At 44.3% G+C, this 18,529-nt stretch overlaps 2 protein-coding genes across 9 annotated transcripts in view; one reads left to right on the top strand and one right to left on the bottom strand.

Annotated features, from left to right (window-relative positions):
* The window catches only part of LOC116845859 (ATP-binding cassette sub-family A member 5-like), a 37,701-nt gene that overhangs the window by 13,048 nt on the left and 6,124 nt on the right, over positions 1 to 18,529 (top strand). For 6 of the 8 annotated variants that reach the window (XM_032819033.1, XM_032819031.1, XM_032819032.1 and 3 more), the window contains 22 exons: positions 2,515 to 2,636; positions 7,975 to 8,148; positions 8,632 to 8,813; positions 9,162 to 9,366; positions 9,507 to 9,582; positions 9,690 to 9,843; positions 9,969 to 10,155; positions 10,630 to 10,773; positions 11,009 to 11,159; positions 11,303 to 11,376; positions 12,010 to 12,462; positions 13,038 to 13,387; positions 13,634 to 14,040; positions 14,417 to 14,677; positions 15,092 to 15,359; positions 15,547 to 15,721; positions 15,816 to 16,152; positions 16,284 to 16,558; positions 16,679 to 16,825; positions 16,957 to 17,333; positions 17,465 to 17,672; positions 17,935 to 18,274. In XM_032819033.1, the coding sequence (XP_032674924.1) occupies positions 2,515 to 2,636; positions 7,975 to 8,148; positions 8,632 to 8,813; positions 9,162 to 9,366; positions 9,507 to 9,582; positions 9,690 to 9,843; positions 9,969 to 10,155; positions 10,630 to 10,773; positions 11,009 to 11,159; positions 11,303 to 11,376; positions 12,010 to 12,462; positions 13,038 to 13,387; positions 13,634 to 14,040; positions 14,417 to 14,677; positions 15,092 to 15,359; positions 15,547 to 15,721; positions 15,816 to 16,152; positions 16,284 to 16,558; positions 16,679 to 16,825; positions 16,957 to 17,333; positions 17,465 to 17,672; positions 17,935 to 18,274 (5,067 nt within the window). Of the gene's footprint in view, positions 1 to 574; positions 724 to 1,434; positions 1,574 to 2,514; positions 2,637 to 7,974; positions 8,149 to 8,631; positions 8,814 to 9,161; positions 9,367 to 9,506; positions 9,583 to 9,689; positions 9,844 to 9,968; positions 10,156 to 10,629; positions 10,774 to 11,008; positions 11,160 to 11,302; positions 11,377 to 12,009; positions 12,463 to 13,037; positions 13,388 to 13,633; positions 14,041 to 14,416; positions 14,678 to 15,091; positions 15,360 to 15,546; positions 15,722 to 15,815; positions 16,153 to 16,283; positions 16,559 to 16,678; positions 16,826 to 16,956; positions 17,334 to 17,464; positions 17,673 to 17,934; positions 18,275 to 18,529 lie in introns of those variants that run through there. The other 2 variants (XM_032819034.1, XM_032819035.1) reach the window with 2 other exon arrangements.
* On the bottom strand, positions 4,807 to 7,980 carry LOC116845864 (tubulin polyglutamylase complex subunit 2). Its single transcript, XM_032819050.1, has 4 exons — positions 6,400 to 7,980; positions 6,209 to 6,266; positions 5,718 to 5,988; positions 4,807 to 5,583 (listed from the first exon to the last, which is right to left on the bottom strand). Exons 2-4 carry the CDS (start codon positions 6,209 to 6,211, stop codon positions 5,006 to 5,008), a joined length of 852 nt encoding a protein of 283 aa, XP_032674941.1. The 5' UTR covers positions 6,212 to 6,266; positions 6,400 to 7,980; the 3' UTR covers positions 4,807 to 5,005.

Here is an 18,529-nt window from a genome sequence, read left to right as displayed (position 1 = left end):
TTTTCTTATCACGCATACTCCATCTGCAATCGAGTAAATTATATGATTGCGTAATGTTAGATGCACATTAAAACATTCGAATATTAAATAATTCTTAAATAAATGCTTCTTTGAATCTCAACATAGAGAAAACGGCAACAAGTGACCGTTTTTAGTATCAAAAAGAAAAAAAATAACAATGACATTCATAGCTATTATTTTATCTCGAAACTCTTTATTGATCCCTCCGGTTCAACGTTCACGTTTCTGAAGGACGAAAAGCGTCGACGTGTCACGTGTCATAAGCTACCCCCGGGTGATTTATCGTACATCAAAAAAAACGAATAAAAAAAAAAGAAGCCGAACGGGACCCGGGGGAGAGGCAGTGACGTCTCGCTTACGTCTCTCTGGTGCAGCCGTCGACGGCGTTCAGGATGGCGAGGAGCGACGACAATGGGGAGGTCCTCGGACGCGGTTTTGAGCGCAACGTTCATCGCCGCGATGCCGCTGTCTCGTCACGTGGTAAGGCAACGTCCCAGCGCGAATCGATCGGCGTCGTTAACGGCGACAGCGTCCAGCAACGTAGCAACGACGACACCACCGAGAACAGCAACGGCACCACAGAGACCGTCTGCGGCAACGGCAGCCGCAGCAACAGCAGCACGATCGCTCACGATCAAGGGGAGGGTACGGCCGATTAGAGTTACCCCCTTGAACGCAGCTGAGGCACACTTTAATATTAACGTGAGTTCCTCCGCAATCTTCCTGCTTTTTCTATTCTTTAATATAATAGTAATAATAATAACAATCATTTTTGAGGATATTCCTCCGAGATGCTCGGCAGTTTGGAGATTTCAAGAATGAAGGGGATGCGCAATCAGCGGAAGAAATGGTGCGACAGTTTCGTCTCTATAAATTCCAGAACGCATTTAGCACTCAATTAAGGAAAGACTTTATCATCTGTGTTAAGAATTTATCTTTTAAAAACACACACTACAAACAGTTATAATCTCTCCCATTGAATGCCGGATGCGTTTTGAATTTATCGAGAAAAAAATACTGCAACCTTACATCCGCTGACTGTACATACACATCTCTTATAGCGCACGTGTAGCTGCAATTGAATTTATTTTTTTTTGCACGAGTCAAGCGACAACGACACTCACCAGCGATACTTCGATTTGCTCTCCAAACTTCGCAGTACTTCACGAGCAATTAATTAATGCACACGTCGAACGATTGACGACGACGGCGGCTATATTGTTACTGTGCGCGCGAGAGAGTTTACCGTAGAGTCGACGAGAGAGTGGGTGGCAGTGACGAGATGGAGGAGAAGGTGTAAAGGAGGAGAAGGGGACAAGGACAGATACGTCGCACAATTGTGCAAACAAATTAAGTTAATTAATCGGGAAGAACGCGAGCGGCCGTCGCGTTGCAGTCGGACGCCTGCATCTCGTTTGGTTTCTGCTTCTCCTTCTTCTTCTCCTCCACCTTCTTCTCCTTCTTCATCTTCTCTTCCTTCACATCGTTTCACCCATGAGAGCTAGAAGGAGCGTGTATTCCGCTGTTCCATCACGGATGCGGTGATTAAACGGCAAGTTACACTACATATCTCGTCATAAATGATAGATTAAATTAGACGTCTCGCTGTTTTCTTCGCGTCCAGCCATCGATCATTCTCGCGGCGATTAACGATTGGCGCGGATAAAGATAGCTTACCCGAACGAATCTGTCACGATTTGTTTCTCTTTCACCCGTCGAAACTTGTAGAACTGATCAGGCTGCAAAAGGTACGTCCTATTTGTCGAATAAAATAGAAAACGAAACGTATTTTCACGCATAAAAATAAACATCGACTCGACATCCTTTGAGACATCTAAAAAATGAGGAAATTGCAAGTCTTTTGCATTGACTTGATACATTGTATTGTGTGTATGGAATAATTAGTTAAGCATAAAAGACCATACTTGAGCTTTGAATTTTGCCGCACGATGACGCAACGGAAAGACTACAATTGGAATTCATAGACCGGTATTCGTAGTCAGATATTATATTTAAGATCGTCTTAAGTTTATCTTCAGATACTCCATAAAGTGAAATGAACCTTACAGCATCTGAAGATAAACTTAAGACGATCTTAACTATAAGAACCGACTATGAATACCAGCCATAGTCTGATCTTATATTTGATATCGTCTTAAGTTTATCTTCAAATGCTGCGGAGCCAATAAAATGATCCGTACAGCGTTTGAGGGTGAACTCAAGACGATCGTAAATATAAGATCTAACTACGAATATCATCCTATGATTCGTTTAAAAGCGACTTGTATAATAAAAATCTCCGTTTCCAAGTCCGCTCTATATCCGCTCTGAGCCTTGAACTGTTCTCGAAGCCGTCGAAAACGACCTCGGTCGTGCCGCACGTGTGATCCAGACGTGATCGCGTCGCAAAATTCGAGGCTCTCACTCAGCTCGTTGTCGCGGAGCGCCGACAATTCGCGGCGATTCAGGTTGCCGTTGACGTTTCTGTTGCAGAGGACGAGTGGGCGAATGCATCTCGCAGGATGAATTCGTGCGCGGTCTACTTGTCCCAGCTGCGGGCGATGCTCGTGAGGAATCTCCTGCTGAAGAAACGCGAGAAGCGGAAGACGATGACGGTATGATATGCCGCTCACAACCTTCGATACGTTCCGCACGTGTCTCGGGCTTCGTTACGCGGTCCTCGCGATGTAATTAAAGAATCATCCGTCGCAGTAATAATTGGCGCTCGGTGTTTTTCCTCGCGCGCGCGCGCGCGCGCACGCCTGCCAAACCGATTATTTCGCCGAGTCGGCGAACTCGCGGTGGAGATTAGTGCTGTCACTATAACTTGGATACATTTCTATATCCGGGTACTATAACTTGGGTATATTTCTATATTCAGGTACTACTTGAGCGTCCATTCGCGGATATTAAGATATCATTCGTTGCTTGTTATTTGGTCTGTTTTTTGTAGTTGCACTGCTGAATTGATGAAAAAGTTAGAGTGAGACGAGTATATTTTGTCTCACTCCAACTTATTGCACCGGCAGTGCAGCTACAAAGAACAGACTAATTGTTAAGAAAACCAATAACTTGGGAATATCAAATTATTTCATGTGTTCGTTAAATTAACTTTAGCCGCGAGTTACTCATGCTGCCTTCTCTTGGCCCGAGATCTTCAAGTTAATATATTTGAATAATACCCGAAAGACTCGGAATACCCTCCGGGTAGTCGAAATTGACAACACTAGTGGAGATTACAGGGCGCGACGCGCTCGCTACTTTTTTCGCGGGAATTTCACTCGCGTAACAACTCCCGCGGATGTAACGTGAAGAATCGGCACCTGTCTCGCGGAACACGCCGGTGGCGCGTGCCAAGTGGATGCGCGCGTTATGCGTATAGCCGGGGTGGTGTGCCGAAGTACTGTTGCCAAAATCGTTCCCGAAGGTTTTCTTCTCCTCGGGCCGCTCTTCGGCTCGTCACCCGTATCGCCAGACGACGGAGGAGTCCCCGAAAGCGACATCCTCGTCACACCCTGGCAAGATAACGAGAGTAACTCCGTAATGAGATTTGCCCGGACTAATCCTCGGCTGGAACGAAAGGGGTAAATCCGTTGCAGAATGCCGCGGCAGAATCTCGCGAGCGCATTCATGTATGAACTACGAGAGACGTATAAAAGCAAAACGACGAAAAAGAAGACGCAAACGCGCGGACGTTTGCTAGAGTGTCGACGGAGTGACTGGGTCCCGTCGCGGACTGCGTTCGCCAACAACGCTGCCAATTGGATGTTTTTGCATTTTCGCCGTGCCAAATAGGCCAAGGGTTGGCGGCGAGGAAGGGGAGGCACTCTTTCTTTTCTATCTCGTCGAATTATTTGCTCGCTTCTTTTCCCTGCCCGCACATACTTAGAGCTAGCTGCGATTGATCGCGTTGTAGCGGGTATCAATCGGTAGCCTGATAATTAAAAAGTATAATCTTGTCCCGAGCAGCTGTTTCTTTTTTTCTTCTTCTTCTCTTCGTGTACAACTCTTCCAGGATGGAGCGAAGATATTCGCTTTCGGGTAGAAAAGTTCGCGTATATATGTGAACTCATTCGGATCCTCGAGACTTTGTTTGTCGAAAATTCAATTTCTTCTAACTTATTTTATATTCCGACTTCTATTCTGAAATAATCAATAGTCTTCTCACAGTTTCAACATTAATGTATTTGCGGATCGAGAAATCTGAGACATATCTTTCTCAATTCTACATCGTTCACAAATCCGAAGTAAATATCCAGAAATCTGGAAAAAATATAAGTACATTACTTATTTTAATTCTCAATTTAACATGAACTCTGATTCGCGATTTCTCGAATCTAGGACACGCGGTATTCATATCTCATCCGTTCCTACGAGCGAATATGAGATATGAATACCGCGATAAGTTCTAAGTCTGGTGAATCTGGAAATCTATAAGATCCTGATATTTATGGTTTCACTAGTTTCTAAGACACTGTGTCATCGTGTACGAAAAAAAAATTTGGATTAACCAAATATCTAGTGAAATATGAACGAACCAATATTCCGTTTAAAGTCATCAAAATTCTGTTCAAATTAACGAAATTTTTGGTAAACCAAATGAAATTTTTGGTAAACCAAACAAAATTTTTGGTTAATTAGAACTTCAGAATTGTTTCAACAGTTTGAACAGTTGCAGGTTCTGGTTAATCAGAAATCTTGTTTACTTCATCAAAATCTTGTTACCTTGAACAGAATTTCAACCGGAATTCTAGTTTGCTTATATTTCACTAGATATTTGGTTAATCCAATCAAATGTTTTCCGTCTATTGTTACCAACTACTCATAGTGCATTCGCGTTATCTGTACTATCGTAAATATGCATACACATTCAGCCCAGTGATCGGGTACTTTCATACAGTACTCGATTCACGTGTTTCTTCGTACATGCGAACAAGGTTCAAGTATAAATGCATCTCGAGTAATCAAGAAATCATCCACAAGTTCACTTCTTGCGAGCGTTCCTCTGCTTGCCGTCCTTGGTCTTGAAGATAGCCGGATCCAAGATGTTGATGGGTCCGTTATTCCATAACGACGTGGACACGGTCTCGCTGGGCTCGACAGTAGACGGTAGCAAGTGAGGTCCCACCAGAAAGTACGCCTGCTCGACCCAGGTAGGCAACGGCAGGCCGACGACGCAACACTGCCACAACGGCAGGCCCAAGTGAGCCAGCATCATGCGGAAGTAGGTGGTGAAGTCGTCGGCTAATTGATACCAGCTGCTGCCACGATGGAGCCAGATACTCGGTGAATCTTGCTCCTGCTTGGAACGATACGTGAGGTAGACCTTACCGTTGCCGGTTCCCGGGTAGCATTGGCCGATCTCGAAGAGCTTGCACTCGCGTGAGTCCCCGGAAAACAGGACATCTGTGCTGCCGCCTTCCTGTTCCGTTGTGGGGTCCTCCACTTGAGCTCCCGATGACGAGTCCTGTGTCGACGGTCCCATCTGTCTATCTCTGCCGACGTACCTCTTTAGGGATGATAGACTGCCGATCTCCATGCGGCCGATCGGAAATTCTTCACCTGGAGAGTGAAGCTGTTGTGAAAAGAGTTGTGGGAAAAATATATACATATCTGATATCTATCTCCATCGCTTGGGAGACGAATATCAGATGCTTGGATAAAAGTGTCTGATGAAGTAAGGTCACAGAAATCACCCGCTATGTCGAGATTCCACAACAGCAGGAAACCGTCGACGGACGCGTAGAAACTCCGAATGTTCTCGGGGAGCGTGCAACAATGACGTTGCTCCCAGCTAGTGATGGTTCCGGGCTCGCAGCCATTTCGCCTCTCGACCCGCACATTTTTCACGCACGGCGAGTTCTCGAGGATCTTCACCACGCCCAGGGTCAGGTTCTCATAGAACGAGTCCTCGGTGACGATGTCCACAAAGAACGACATCGCCTCGAACTCTTTGCCGTCCGACACCTTCCGCGAAAGCCAAACTATATTTAAAATAATCCCCAACTTTCGCAACAAGAAGTTTCACTTCGCGTATGAAATAAAGATTATTAATTTCAATATTTCTATCTCCGACTTGCTATTTTATGCTTCTTTTCTTTTACTGCTCTTTATATACATGCTTTTTTCGGATCATTACACGCGACTTGAGAATTTACTCTTCGAATCTCGTTAACCTTCGGTATACCATCAGCGTCCATTGCAGCCAATTCCTATTTTTCAGTTTCTTCTTTGAGCATTTATATCTGCAAGAGAATTTACAGTTTTTCAGTCTATTTTCCCTCAAAGATCTTCGAAAGAACATAGAGAGGAAAATTATTTTTTTTAATAGAATAAATGAATTCTTTAATTTATAATCAATATCACACAATGATATACCGAGTGTTGGAATAAGTTTCACCTCTTCGCGTATTCGGCTTCTCACAATCTTTCTCTTCACTACGCGATATTTTCGCACTGCATCGGGTATGAATTCAAACGTAATGAACCGTGACAAGCAAGAGCGAGTGATAAGCTACATATGGAAACAATTACCATGTATGCTTATTCTGTTTTACTTGCGATCATTCCTCCTTAAGACGAGATAGCAAGGCCTTTTACGTTCGTTCGCGATTTGTAGCTGTCAAACTATATAATTCGTCGCATCTTATTGTACGACAAGCACGAAAATAACGCGAATCTTTGCACGACAAGCCCGTGTCTCGATATCGAGAAAGTTCCCGCGAGCTTCTGCCTTCCGACGTTCCGGCAATCACTGCAAAGAGTGTGTGCCGTTTCCTTGTTGATCGCCATGACGACGGAGTTTCGAAGCCACTAATATTCTTCAGCGACTTATACACAGAGAATCCCCCTTATAATTTCCATGATCACGGCCGTAATTAGAATGATCTAACCTATATGAAGCACGTTTCAAAGAAAATGATGAAAATTTAATGCATGATTTAAAAAGTATAGATAGCACTGAGGTTCTCTCCGCAATCGTTCACAAAGTCATGCATAGTCAATTCTCTTTTCTTTAAGAATATTTATTTACAAGCTTAAAAATTGGATAAAAAGGTCGCAACTAATAGAAAAAAATAAACTCTGTTTTTTAATTAATTTTAGGCGTCCATAAGACTTGAATATTTTTCGTTTTAAGATAGATAGACGCGTGAATTACTCATTGATAACACAAAAACTCGAGAATCATAATTTTGTGGGTTGAATACTTCTTGTGTAACTATTACCAACTATACATTTCAATCGTAAATCATGGGCGGAATGACAATCGATCCGAGAATTCATGACGGCGCATTTTCCGCCGTGTGTAAAAGATTCGCGCAGTCTTTACAGTTCGGAATATTGTTTTGATGGCGCGTTGCGAACGGTGAAACGGAAGACGGCAGGTGCACACCACCAGGGATAATTATGGGACACGCATACACGATGGGAGCGGGCAAATTTCTTGCCGTGCTGAATTCACGTTGCGTTGTGTTTTTAAGGGCGCGGGAAACGTAGTCGAGGAAGGCGCCACCCTATCCCTCGCATACTATGGATATTAACTGCAAAAAACACAGGGGGTTCTTTTATTCATCCGGGATAGACCGTGTAATTATGGTACGGCCGTATTCGCCAAGTAACGAGCAAGTTCGCTGCAAAATAAAACGCTCGCTTTAGGCTTCCCCGGCGCGTTCTCTCCACGACGCGCTCGTTCCTGTCGTAGATTAATGCTCGAGAATACGAATTTATGTGTGGCACGGCTTAATGTATAATTAATTCACCGACCTTTGTCGTTCTGTCGAGAGAGCAGCTCGGCAAACCGTCTCGCTCTTTGAATGCGCCTGATGGCTTTCGCTCGAGAGCCGTTATTACTACGAATGGAATCGTGACCCAGGGATCAGCTGTTAACGATTGTACGAGACACTTGCCGCGTAACATTGATCCGAGAGATCAGCACCGCTCGATTGCCCACAGGAGATCTTCCTGCCCCTCTACACCCTCGGGATCTTGATCGTGGTGAAGATCCTGATTCCGAACCCGAACTATCCCGCGATGACGACGCAGCAGCGCGAAACGGAGATATTTGAAATACACAACGGCTACACGAACATCACTATCGCCGTGGTGCCCAATTCTACGGAGACCCTCGTAAGTATCGACCTTTCGAGAGCACCGCCTGCTCAGCGCGCCGAATCGCCGAGAAGTTCACGAGATACACGCGCTCGCAGAAAAATATCTCGGGTTTTTAACATTTTCGTGCGAATTTTCCGCCGAATCTCGAAAAATTTATTCGCTTGTTTAAACAAAATTCTTTTTTCTCTTCCTCCCTTATTCTTTCTCCTTTTTCCTGAGTTTCGAGATGAGGTGAGAGGCTCTTTCAGAGATAAAATTCTCTCGGGGGAATTCTTACGTTTCGTTGTAGAATGTTAAATTCTAATTTTATCGTGACAACAATTTCTCTGAAAAAAAAGAGAAACGGATCAATTGGCTTGTTAAAAATTGCTTCTTTCGCTTTTATCACGCGTATCTTTGATGATATTACATCCCGTCGTCTCGCTGCTTCTTCGAGACTGTTCCGCCAGAAATTGCGAGATCCAACTCACGATATAATGTTAACAATATATTTTCCAGAGCTTCTTAAGCTCCATGAACACCCTCTGGCTCTCTATGTGGGATTATCCCGGTAAGTTTCCCTTAAACTTCATCGTGTTCGACACGCAGGACGATCTGCAGGCGGCATACTGGAAAGATCCTTACAGCGTACCCATAGCAGTTATCTTCGAAGATTCCCAGCCGATAACACAGCGTCTCATGTAAGACTACTTTTATATCGTAAACCGTAAATTTTAAAGCGACACGATCTTTCACGGAGGAGGGATACGCGATATCGCGAGAAAAAACATTTTCTTATAACAGAGGACACTTCTATCTCTGCATATTACTCTTTTCCAAACTTATCGATTAGCCGCACGAGACAAAAATATTGAAGATTTTACCTCGTTAGATAGACAGACATATCGAGAAGATAATCCTTAGAAGCGTGTCACGTATTACTCTGGATGAATAAAAAATTAATCAAAAACTAACGAGAATCGAGAAGACCGGTGAGTTGCGTTCTTATTTGATGATCGCTAAAATTCGCAATCTTTCGCGTCACTTAGGTATGAAATTAGGACGAATCCTTCGTACCTCTCGCCACCTTCGCCGACCGAACTGTATTCCACTCCAGTTACCTGTCGAAGGGATACCACTCATTGGTTAGGCGACATGTTGTCGATGAAGATCGGCGGATCCTGTCCCGTCAACGATTACTTGTATTCCGGCTTCTTGTTCCTACAAATGTTAATAGACGTCACAAAAATAAGAGTGAGTTCGCTTTCCGGATTTTATCCGATCGCTATAGCTTTCGCGATACTTGATTTGTCGTGCTGGCATAAGTCCGATCGTGCAGACTAGGAAACAATGTTCTGAGAACGACTGGTTTTCTGATGACACTTTTTGCACAGTTGGACACGGGAAATCCCGATCTGACCGTACCGGACATCAAGCTCCAGATATTTCCGAAGGATGCATTTACCGCGGGTAAGCAGTCGCGTCTAAAGATCGTCTGTCCGTGTGATTACGACCTACGCGTAATAACATTCCCGGGGGGTCTCCGGCATTGTTAACGATACGTACTTCCATCTCAGATTGGATGGTAGCCTTCAGGGTAGTCATCCCGCTCTACACAGTCTTGGCGCTCTCGCAATTCATCACGTATCTCCTGATTTTGATAGTCGGCGAGAAGGAAAAAAGGATCAAGGAAGGGATGAAGATCATGGGCCTAAACGATTCTGTATTTTGGTAAGACATCGCGAAATTTCTCGCGAGCCAGCCGAATCTGATCTAATTGAACTTACCAACTTGTCCGATTTGATTTCGACGACCGATAATGACGCGCTCGCGCTTCCTCTATTTCGTTCTTGCAGGTTGTCGTGGTTCATTGTCTACGGCGTCTTCGTCCTCCTACTTTCCGCTGTCGGGGTAATACTGCTGTTCACTCTACAGATGTTTCAACACACGCATTTCCTGCCGATATTTCTTCTGGTGGTGCTATACAGCTTCTCCGTGATCATGTTCGCCTTCATGATCACGCCGTTTTTCGACAAGTCGCGCGTGAGTAATGCTTGACGCGACGTAACTTTTCACTTCGAGTCCCTTTATGTCCCGAATAAGAATCTTCAAATTAACACTTAACTGACAGACGTCGATACGCCGCTGCTTTCGCCCGTCGTGAAAAATCGAGGACGCGCCGAATTAAGACACTTTGATTGAATTCTCAATTAAATGCAGAAGCATCTGCTCGAAGAGATTTCTTTTACAAATATGAGCAAAAATTAAATATGAGCAAATATTTTATGAAAAACAAAATTTCACGATTCCGCGAAAATATTCATGACGTTCGTATGTTTTGCCAGATGTAATTTCTGTTCTAATATGCGAAAACTCTATGTAATGAGAAAATTAAATTAGCACTCAAGTAAGACGACATTCAGGTGATTAAATATTAATTTAAAGTTTAACACAAGTCGATTAACTGAGAGATTGACATTATATATGGTGATGCAAGTGTCTTCCTCTCTGTCGTAGACGGCCGGTGTTTTGGGTAACTTCGCCGTCACGATTCTGAGCTTGATGTACTTCATCCAAGTATTCGTGGACGACTCCTGCTCGATCTCGTTCTGGCTGGTCTCTCTACTCAGCCCGACTGGAGTCGCTCTGGCGATAGACAAGGTAAATCTTGGCATTGATAATGTATCCCGTCGAGCATTCCCTCTAACGGGAACATCGACGAGATAATTGAATGGTTTATTCGCCGGTTGCGAGAGTTTTCCTCAACTATTACGAGTGCTTTGACGGCGAAAATATCAGCACGATCGTTCGCACACATATCGGAAATACGATCGCGCGGATACTTGATACGCGTATCACGTATTTCAAAGCTTCACGCTGCTCTGTATCGCTGCAGGCTCTCGTGCTGGATCTTCAGGGCCAGGGAGTGAATTTCGACAACCTATGGTCCGGGCCTGGGATACCTTTCGGTGGCAGTCTCATCATGATGACTCTGGACATATTCTTGTACGGCTGGCTGGCCTACTATCTCGATTCCGTGATACCGAGTACGTTCTCGCGTATTTTCGTACGCTACACTCGAAGTCAATATATATTTTTCTCGTCTAAATAATTCTATGTACTATTCAAAAATATGCATCCACCCATCAAAATATACCGAATAACACCCAACGTACTCCTTAATCCCTAGGTGAATATGGCACGAAAAAACCACCTTGGTTCTGCTTCCTACCCGGATTTTGGTGTCCAAGGAAAGTCCAAAGGGTACGTACAAGTGATGCTTTTAAATGGTGCTTTTAAGATTCACCGCGCGAATATTATACCACGTTAAATAAAATCGTCACGACAACTTGCTCTTTAAAATCCCCAAAACTCTGGTGTACCATTAAGGCCAAGTTCCACAACATCCGTTTAATTTTAACTACCAGTTAAGTCCCAATAGTGATTGGTTAATTCTGATTAACTCTTCTTAATATCAAATGCGATTGGAAGTCAAGTCCAATGGAATAACCAACTAATTAAGTTAACTAGAGGTTATGGAACTGGGCCTAAGGGCCGGTTTCACCAACTCCGGTTAAACCAACTGACGATTAAATTCTAACTACCAGAAGTGCCAATATCGAGATTGAATATAAATTGTTCATTGAGGTTCAGTATGACACTGTTTATGGCACGTCGCATTTAAGTTGGCTACTCTGCTACTTTTAACTCTCGGTTAGCTTAACCGAAGTTGGTGAAACCGACCTAAAAACCAGTTGTTCCAACTTTTTGGTAAATTAACCGATAGTTAAATCATGTATCTAAGTTGGAGGAAAAACAAAGACATACGATTTAACTATTAGTTAACTTACCAGGAAGTTGGAACAACCAGCCCTAAATCGCGAGATTGACTTACAGGTACCGTCGTCGAATGGCGAGTCGAACTCCTTCATCCCCGGCGAGGAGGCGAACCGCGACATAGAGCCGGTGGTGCGCGAGATGAAGGGTCGCGAGGCGATCAGGATAGCCGATCTGTACAAGTCATATCACAAGTGCCGGCGCTCGGAGACCAAGGCGGTGAACGGCATCAATCTGACCATCTACGAAGGTCAGATCACCGCTATACTCGGCCACAACGGCGCCGGCAAGTCCACTCTCTTCAACATCCTCACGGGCCTCACCGCGCCCACCGCTGGCACCGCTCTGATCTTCGGCTACGACGTGCGTGACAGCAACGACATGCGGGCGATCCGCAGCATGACCGGCGTATGCCCGCAGCACGACATCCTCTTCGACCTGCTGACGCCGCGCGAGCACCTTGAGTTCTTCGCCGCGGTACGCGGTATACCGCGCTCGATGATACAGCACGAGGTATGCGCGAAAAACAAGACTCGCGGTTTCGATTGTCGGGATATTGGGTCGGTGGAAATGTTCGATCTAATCTTCTGTCTTCATCGATGATAAGTCGACAATCTCCTACGATAGAGAAGTGCAAATGCTGCCGAGATGTCAGCGAAAGATTTTAGGACAATTTGATCTTACATTGATCGTTTTAATTTTATCTCGATGAACTCAAGACGAAAAAAAAATTAAGATATCTTAAGTAAATATTCTGTTAAATATGTGCTTTATAAAATTAAAATGACCTTAAATATAAGATCTGACTATATGAATGTCACCCATAATCGTTCTAATTTCATCTTGATGAGCTTAAGACGATCTTAAATCTGATCTGACTATGAATATCGTTCATGAACATTGATGATGATTACTTGGTAGGGAATACTTTTTCCTTATTGAATCCAAAAATCAAATTCAACTCGAAAATACCAAAATAATCTTTCTGACTGACCTAGTAACTCGAGACAGTCGTATAAGTGTCTCTTATACGAAGAATAGTACTTACCTACCTGGCTTTATGATGGAGTACGCGTTTGGATTCGCAGGTGAAGAAAACCTTAAAGGACATCGACTTGATCGAGCAAGCGGATGCTTTCGCGAAATATCTTAGTGGTGGTCAAAAGAGGAAGCTGTCCGTAGGAATAGCGATAATCGGAGATCCCAAGATCGTCATCCTCGACGAACCCACCGCCGGAGTGGATCCGTATTCCAGAAGGCAAATGTGGTCCTTACTACAATCGAGAAGACACGGAAAAGTGATATTGTTGACGACACACTTCATGGACGAAGCGGACATACTTGCTGACCGAAAGGCGGTGATTAGCAAAGGGAAGCTCAGGTGTTGCGGTAGCTCATTGTTCCTGAAGAACAAGTTCGGCATTGGATACCACTTGACGTAAGTCAACCGTCGATATCACGTCGACCGGGATTTAATCTGTAACATTAAACATTTGTGACGTTAAATATCAGGAAAAAGGAGAAAATATTAACATTAAATATCGGAAAATGAAATATAGAAATAGGAAATTAGAAAGTGGAAAAAACAGGAAATATGGAATATCTTCTTAATCCGCGCGACACTGTCGAGGGAATCGAGTGATTACATTCCTTGTTAAAAATATTCCAACGATCGCGATTGTAGGTTGGTGTTGGAAGGCAACGCCAGGGAACACGCCATCACCCGCTTAGTGATGTCGCACGTGACGAAAGCGGAAAAGGCGAGACGTCATGGTCGCGAATTGAGTTTCATCCTACCTCACAATTGCGTGGATAGCTTCGCGCCTCTGTTCTCCGCCATTGAGCATGAGATCAAGACCAGATCGAGCAGACTCGGCATCAACAGCTACGGTGTGTCGATGACCACCTTGGAAGAAGTGTTCCTGCACCTGGAGAAGGACGAGGAAACCGAGTGCACGATGGATAATCTGTCGAAGAAGATGGTGCGCAATCGCGCACTCAGCAGATCGCTCTCGTTACAGTCCAAGAGTACGTCATACCAGAGCTTGCAAAACGAGGGAGTGACTGTCCAAGGCGACAATCAAGCGAAAGGTAGCTTCTCATTCTTTCCTCTACATTCTTTCTTCATTCGTTAGAGAAGAATCCTCGAGTTTTTGTAATTTAGGTCGAGTAAATCAGCTCGTGGCATCGATATGATTTAACGGACAACTTCATTATCGTCTGATTATTATTCAATATTAAGATATATATTTTTTTTCTAGATATATCTATTATTAATATTATATCTGATTATTATGTGTATATATTCTATTATTAATATATTATATATGTATAATATTAATATTTATTGCTAGAGATATTAAGTAGTTTGATTAATTGATATATTTACATAATAATGTTGCAAATTGTAGTTTAACTACTAATCATCGGAGATGCGTTGGTATTATAATACCACTGAATTAATTAGGTACGAGCGATCTACCGGACGGCGTTCATAATGACAGAAATCCGCCCGTCCTCGGCCTCGGCTTAGACCCCATCAAGGTCCGGCCTAACTTCATGCAGACTTTCTACGCCATGCTACGCCTACGGGTGCTCAGACTCTTCAGGAATATACAGCTGCTCTATTTCACGATCGTCGCGCCGCTCGCTCTGATAGTGCTCGGCCTCTACTTGCACAGCATCCAAACGATCGACATCAAGATGCGATCGTTAAAACTTAATAGCCGTAAGTGGTTGCAACTTATGCAAGGTAGGAGGTAATTGCGTGGCTCTTTTTTTTATCTGTACCTAGTTCACCTCCGAGGCTAGAGCACGGCACGTGTTTAAATTAATTTTCTATGAAAATTGACTGTCTAAAATTAATTAATCCCAAATTTTAATCGAAAGGTTTTTTTCTATAATAAGTGTACTTTTACGAAAATATAGGATTATGTGTATTTAGATTAGAATCTGTAACTTGAAAGTTATTTCTTGTAATTGAATGTACACGCGAGTTTACGGACGACGTCGCGTGAAAGATGATTAAAACTTGAATTTTAGATCAATAATTAGATCTCTATTATGCAGTTATTTAATACGAAACTCAGCAAGACTCGTCACACTTGCGATGGATCACGCGATATTGCTTTCCTCTTTACAGATACATACGGTGACGAGACTAAGATTCTCTACATGAATAATACCGATCGCGACATTACCGACTTAATGGACAGCATAACTCAAGACGCGAAGTACATTGAAGAATACGACGGCGATTTCGCAAATTTACTGAATATCGCACCACACATAGCTGCATTCAACATTAACAGCTATAGTCCACCGCGAATGAATTTGACTGTAGTCTACAATGACACGATGCAACATTCCCTGCCAATCTTAGTGAACATTCTTTCGAACGCTTATCATAGGTGAGTCTAGGATCTCTGAATCTATAATGAAGAGCATTCAAGATGCTCGAAATATTTCATATAATTAAACGAGAAAGAGAGAAAGAGTGTGTTCTCTTTTCTTGTATTAATATTATTTTTCAAATTCAGATTCACCCTCGCTATATCAGCAATACCATCAATACTGGAAGAAATTCAATTTTTTCAGATTGATCTCGGACAAAAGCGAACCTATGCCGATCGAAGTGAAAACGCATCCCTTCCAACAAACATCGCAACCGCAAGGGTTCAACATCGGCATGGCCAGTACCGCTCTCTTCATCGGTATGGACTTCGTGTTAGTGCCGATTACTTTGGCAGTGGACATGGTGTACGATCGCGAGGTAAGACTATTTTAATTATAATATATAATACTATTGTGTTATATCTTCTCACGATGCAACGTAACGACGACAATTCTCTTCGGACGTTCTGCAGTGCAAGGCGAAGAACCAACTTCGTGTGAACGGCCTGTCGTTTCCCATGTACCTTCTGAGCTACTTCATCGTGCTGGTCGGCCTGATGACCTTCATCTGCATGTGTATCCTCGGCATTATCTTCATGTTCGACGTGCCTTCGCTTCAAGAGTCACCAGCGCTCATCGCCCTCAGCACCCTCCTCATGCTGTACTGCCCGTCGGCCATCCTCTTTGCGACCTGTCTCAGCTACATGTTCGATAAGATGGACTCCGCGCAGAGCATCTTGCCGAACATCGCCACTTTCTTCGGGCTGGTACCGTTCATCATGGTCATGATCATCGACATGCTGGAACTCGGTGAGTAATATGCCATCGGCTTGTCGTCGGCGGTCAAGTCCGTTGCTTCCGAGACACTGATGAAAGCAGACATTTTAATTTATCACCATGACACATTCCTCTTAACGAGATGTTACGCTTTTTTCCTCAAGGTGGGACAGCGGCGCTCACATTGCACGTGATCTTCTGCCTATTGAACAGCATGTACGTACCGTACGCCGCGGTGTACTACGTAGACCGCGTTTACCTCATGTGCTCGATCAACGCCGCTTGCCATCACCTCACCATGTCCGATTACCTCACCACGGAGATCATAGTGATGGTCATCGCGGTGCTGCTGCACTGCCCAATGTGGTTCTTTGTGCTGGTTCTGCTGGATATCAAGAAGAACGGCGGCAAAATCAGCGAGTACTTCAAGTATTACCTGGTGAGCGCCGAATTCCAATCTCGCCAAATGCTGTTGTACTTCACGCTCGTATCGTGTACTTGTTTCGTTTGCGAGATGTAAGTATATATGGAATACGATGCATTGGTTTTCTTCCTACAGAGGAAAGGCAGATCCATCAGCGAAGAGATCATAGAGAATTCGGATGTTGGCGAGCACGAAGACGCGGACGTGAAAACCGAGCGGCAGAGGGTTTTCAATCTCGTCAGCTCGTCGGCTGTTCAGGAGCCGCCCGTGGTTTTGGTACAGGTGAGTTATCGTTTCGAGGCAACCGTTTGTTGCACCTTCGTTACGACTCTGATGCGATTTTTCTCTATTGTGACTCTGTCACTGTAATCTTATCTTATATCTCACGCTGCGGAACGCATTTACGAACACAGAATCTGAGGAAGGAGTACCGGCATCAAGAAGCAAGCTCATTATGCAGCTGTTGCTCGAAACACGAAGAACAGACCACGCAGCGGAAGGTCGCCGTGCGGAATATCTCGCTGGCTGTGGAGCCCGGCGAAGTGTTCGGCCTTCTGGGCCATAACGGCGCCGGCAAGACCACCACCATAAGAATCATCATCGCGGAGGAGTCAGCGACGAGGGGTAGAGTGCAAATTGGCGGTCAAAATATTAACATTCACATGACGGACGCCTTCAAGCAGTTGGGCTATTGTCCCCAGCACGACGCCCACTGGAAGAATATCACTGTGCGGGAGCATCTGGAGTGTTACGCCGCGATACGCGGTGTTCCCTGGGGCGACATCGACAGGTTCTATTTTGTTTCGTTTTCTTGATATTCTATTTGATATTTGATATTCTATCAACGAATAGTTCAAATACGCTAGATTGCGCGGCAATTTCCGTTGGAGAAGCGCTGATTTTCTTCATTGATTATTGCAGAATCGTGGATCTCTATCTGTCCGGTCTGCAAATTCAGGAGCACGCCGACAAGCAAACCCAGGAGTGCTCCGGCGGAACTAAAAGAAAACTCAGCTTCGCGTTGGCGATGATCGGTGGGCCCAAAGTGGTCCTCATGGACGAGCCAAGCACAGGCATGGATCCCAAGTCGAAGAGATTCCTGTGGGACACGATCCTCGCTAGTTTCCAGGTCGGTGCGTCGCGTCGTAATGCGCTACGAATTTAAACTATTTCCTAAGGTTACTCGGTGCTTTTTCTATGCAACGTTCTTAAGAATATTGCAAACACGCAATCGAGAAGAAAACATTATTACAAGTACAGTTACAGATATAATAGCAAATGAAATGATTCAAGATTCATGATAGAGAGAATAAGAATAATTTGTCAACGGCTTCTCTTAAATATATAAAAGTTCTAATACATCCGACTGTCCGCTTCATGTCTCCCAACAGGGTGGTAGAGGAGCCATATTGACCACGCATTCCATGGAGGAGGCCGATGCCTTGTGTTCGAGGGTCGGCATCATGGTAAAGGGTGAACTAAGGTGCATCGGCTCGACCCAGCACCTGAAGAACCTTTATGGGGCCGGCTACACCCTCGAGATGAAGCTTTTGGGTGGTGATTGCACGCCGACAACTCCCTCCGGCGACAGGGTTGCCAGCCTCAAAGAATTCGTCGCTGGTCTCTTTCCCGACGCCACACTGGAGGAGAGCTTCGCTGACAGGCTCGTCTTTGCCGTGCCCCAAAACGCCGTGAACTCGCTGGCCGAGTGCTTCACGCAGTTGGAGAAAGGTAAGGAGTCAAATGATTTCATTGTGATCCCTTCACGACGCGTTCGACGATGAGTTCGAAGTTTTATTCCGCGGAACATGAAAATTGTTTTGTAGGTTTTACTACATTGCCTTTCGGGCGTTCTCGTCGTCTTCAATCAAGGCTAGTCTTGATCCTAGAATCTCGAATCTCAAAGGTCATTCAGTTCTAATTGCAAACTACAAACTTGCGAACTAACTGTAATTAGCGTGAAGTATTCGAGCACGTTTGAAACTT

The sequence above is a fragment of the Odontomachus brunneus genome, unplaced genomic scaffold (genome assembly GCF_010583005.1).
Source record: "Odontomachus brunneus isolate Ranch 3 - 2012 unplaced genomic scaffold, Obru_v1 Obru_scaffold_058, whole genome shotgun sequence".
In the NCBI taxonomy this organism is placed as follows: Eukaryota; Metazoa; Arthropoda; class Insecta; order Hymenoptera; family Formicidae; genus Odontomachus; species Odontomachus brunneus.
The sequence above is the reverse complement of the archived record's forward strand: the minus strand, read 5'-3'. Positions and strand labels throughout refer to the sequence as shown.

What these genes read in the sequence shown, in the direction of transcription:
- LOC116845864 (XM_032819050.1), bottom strand. An exon ending in GTGGAATCTCGACATAGCGG is followed by an intron (nt 5,584 to 5,717) that starts GTGATTTCTGTG and finishes TTCACTCTCCAG; the next exon opens with GTGAAGAATTTCCGATCGGC.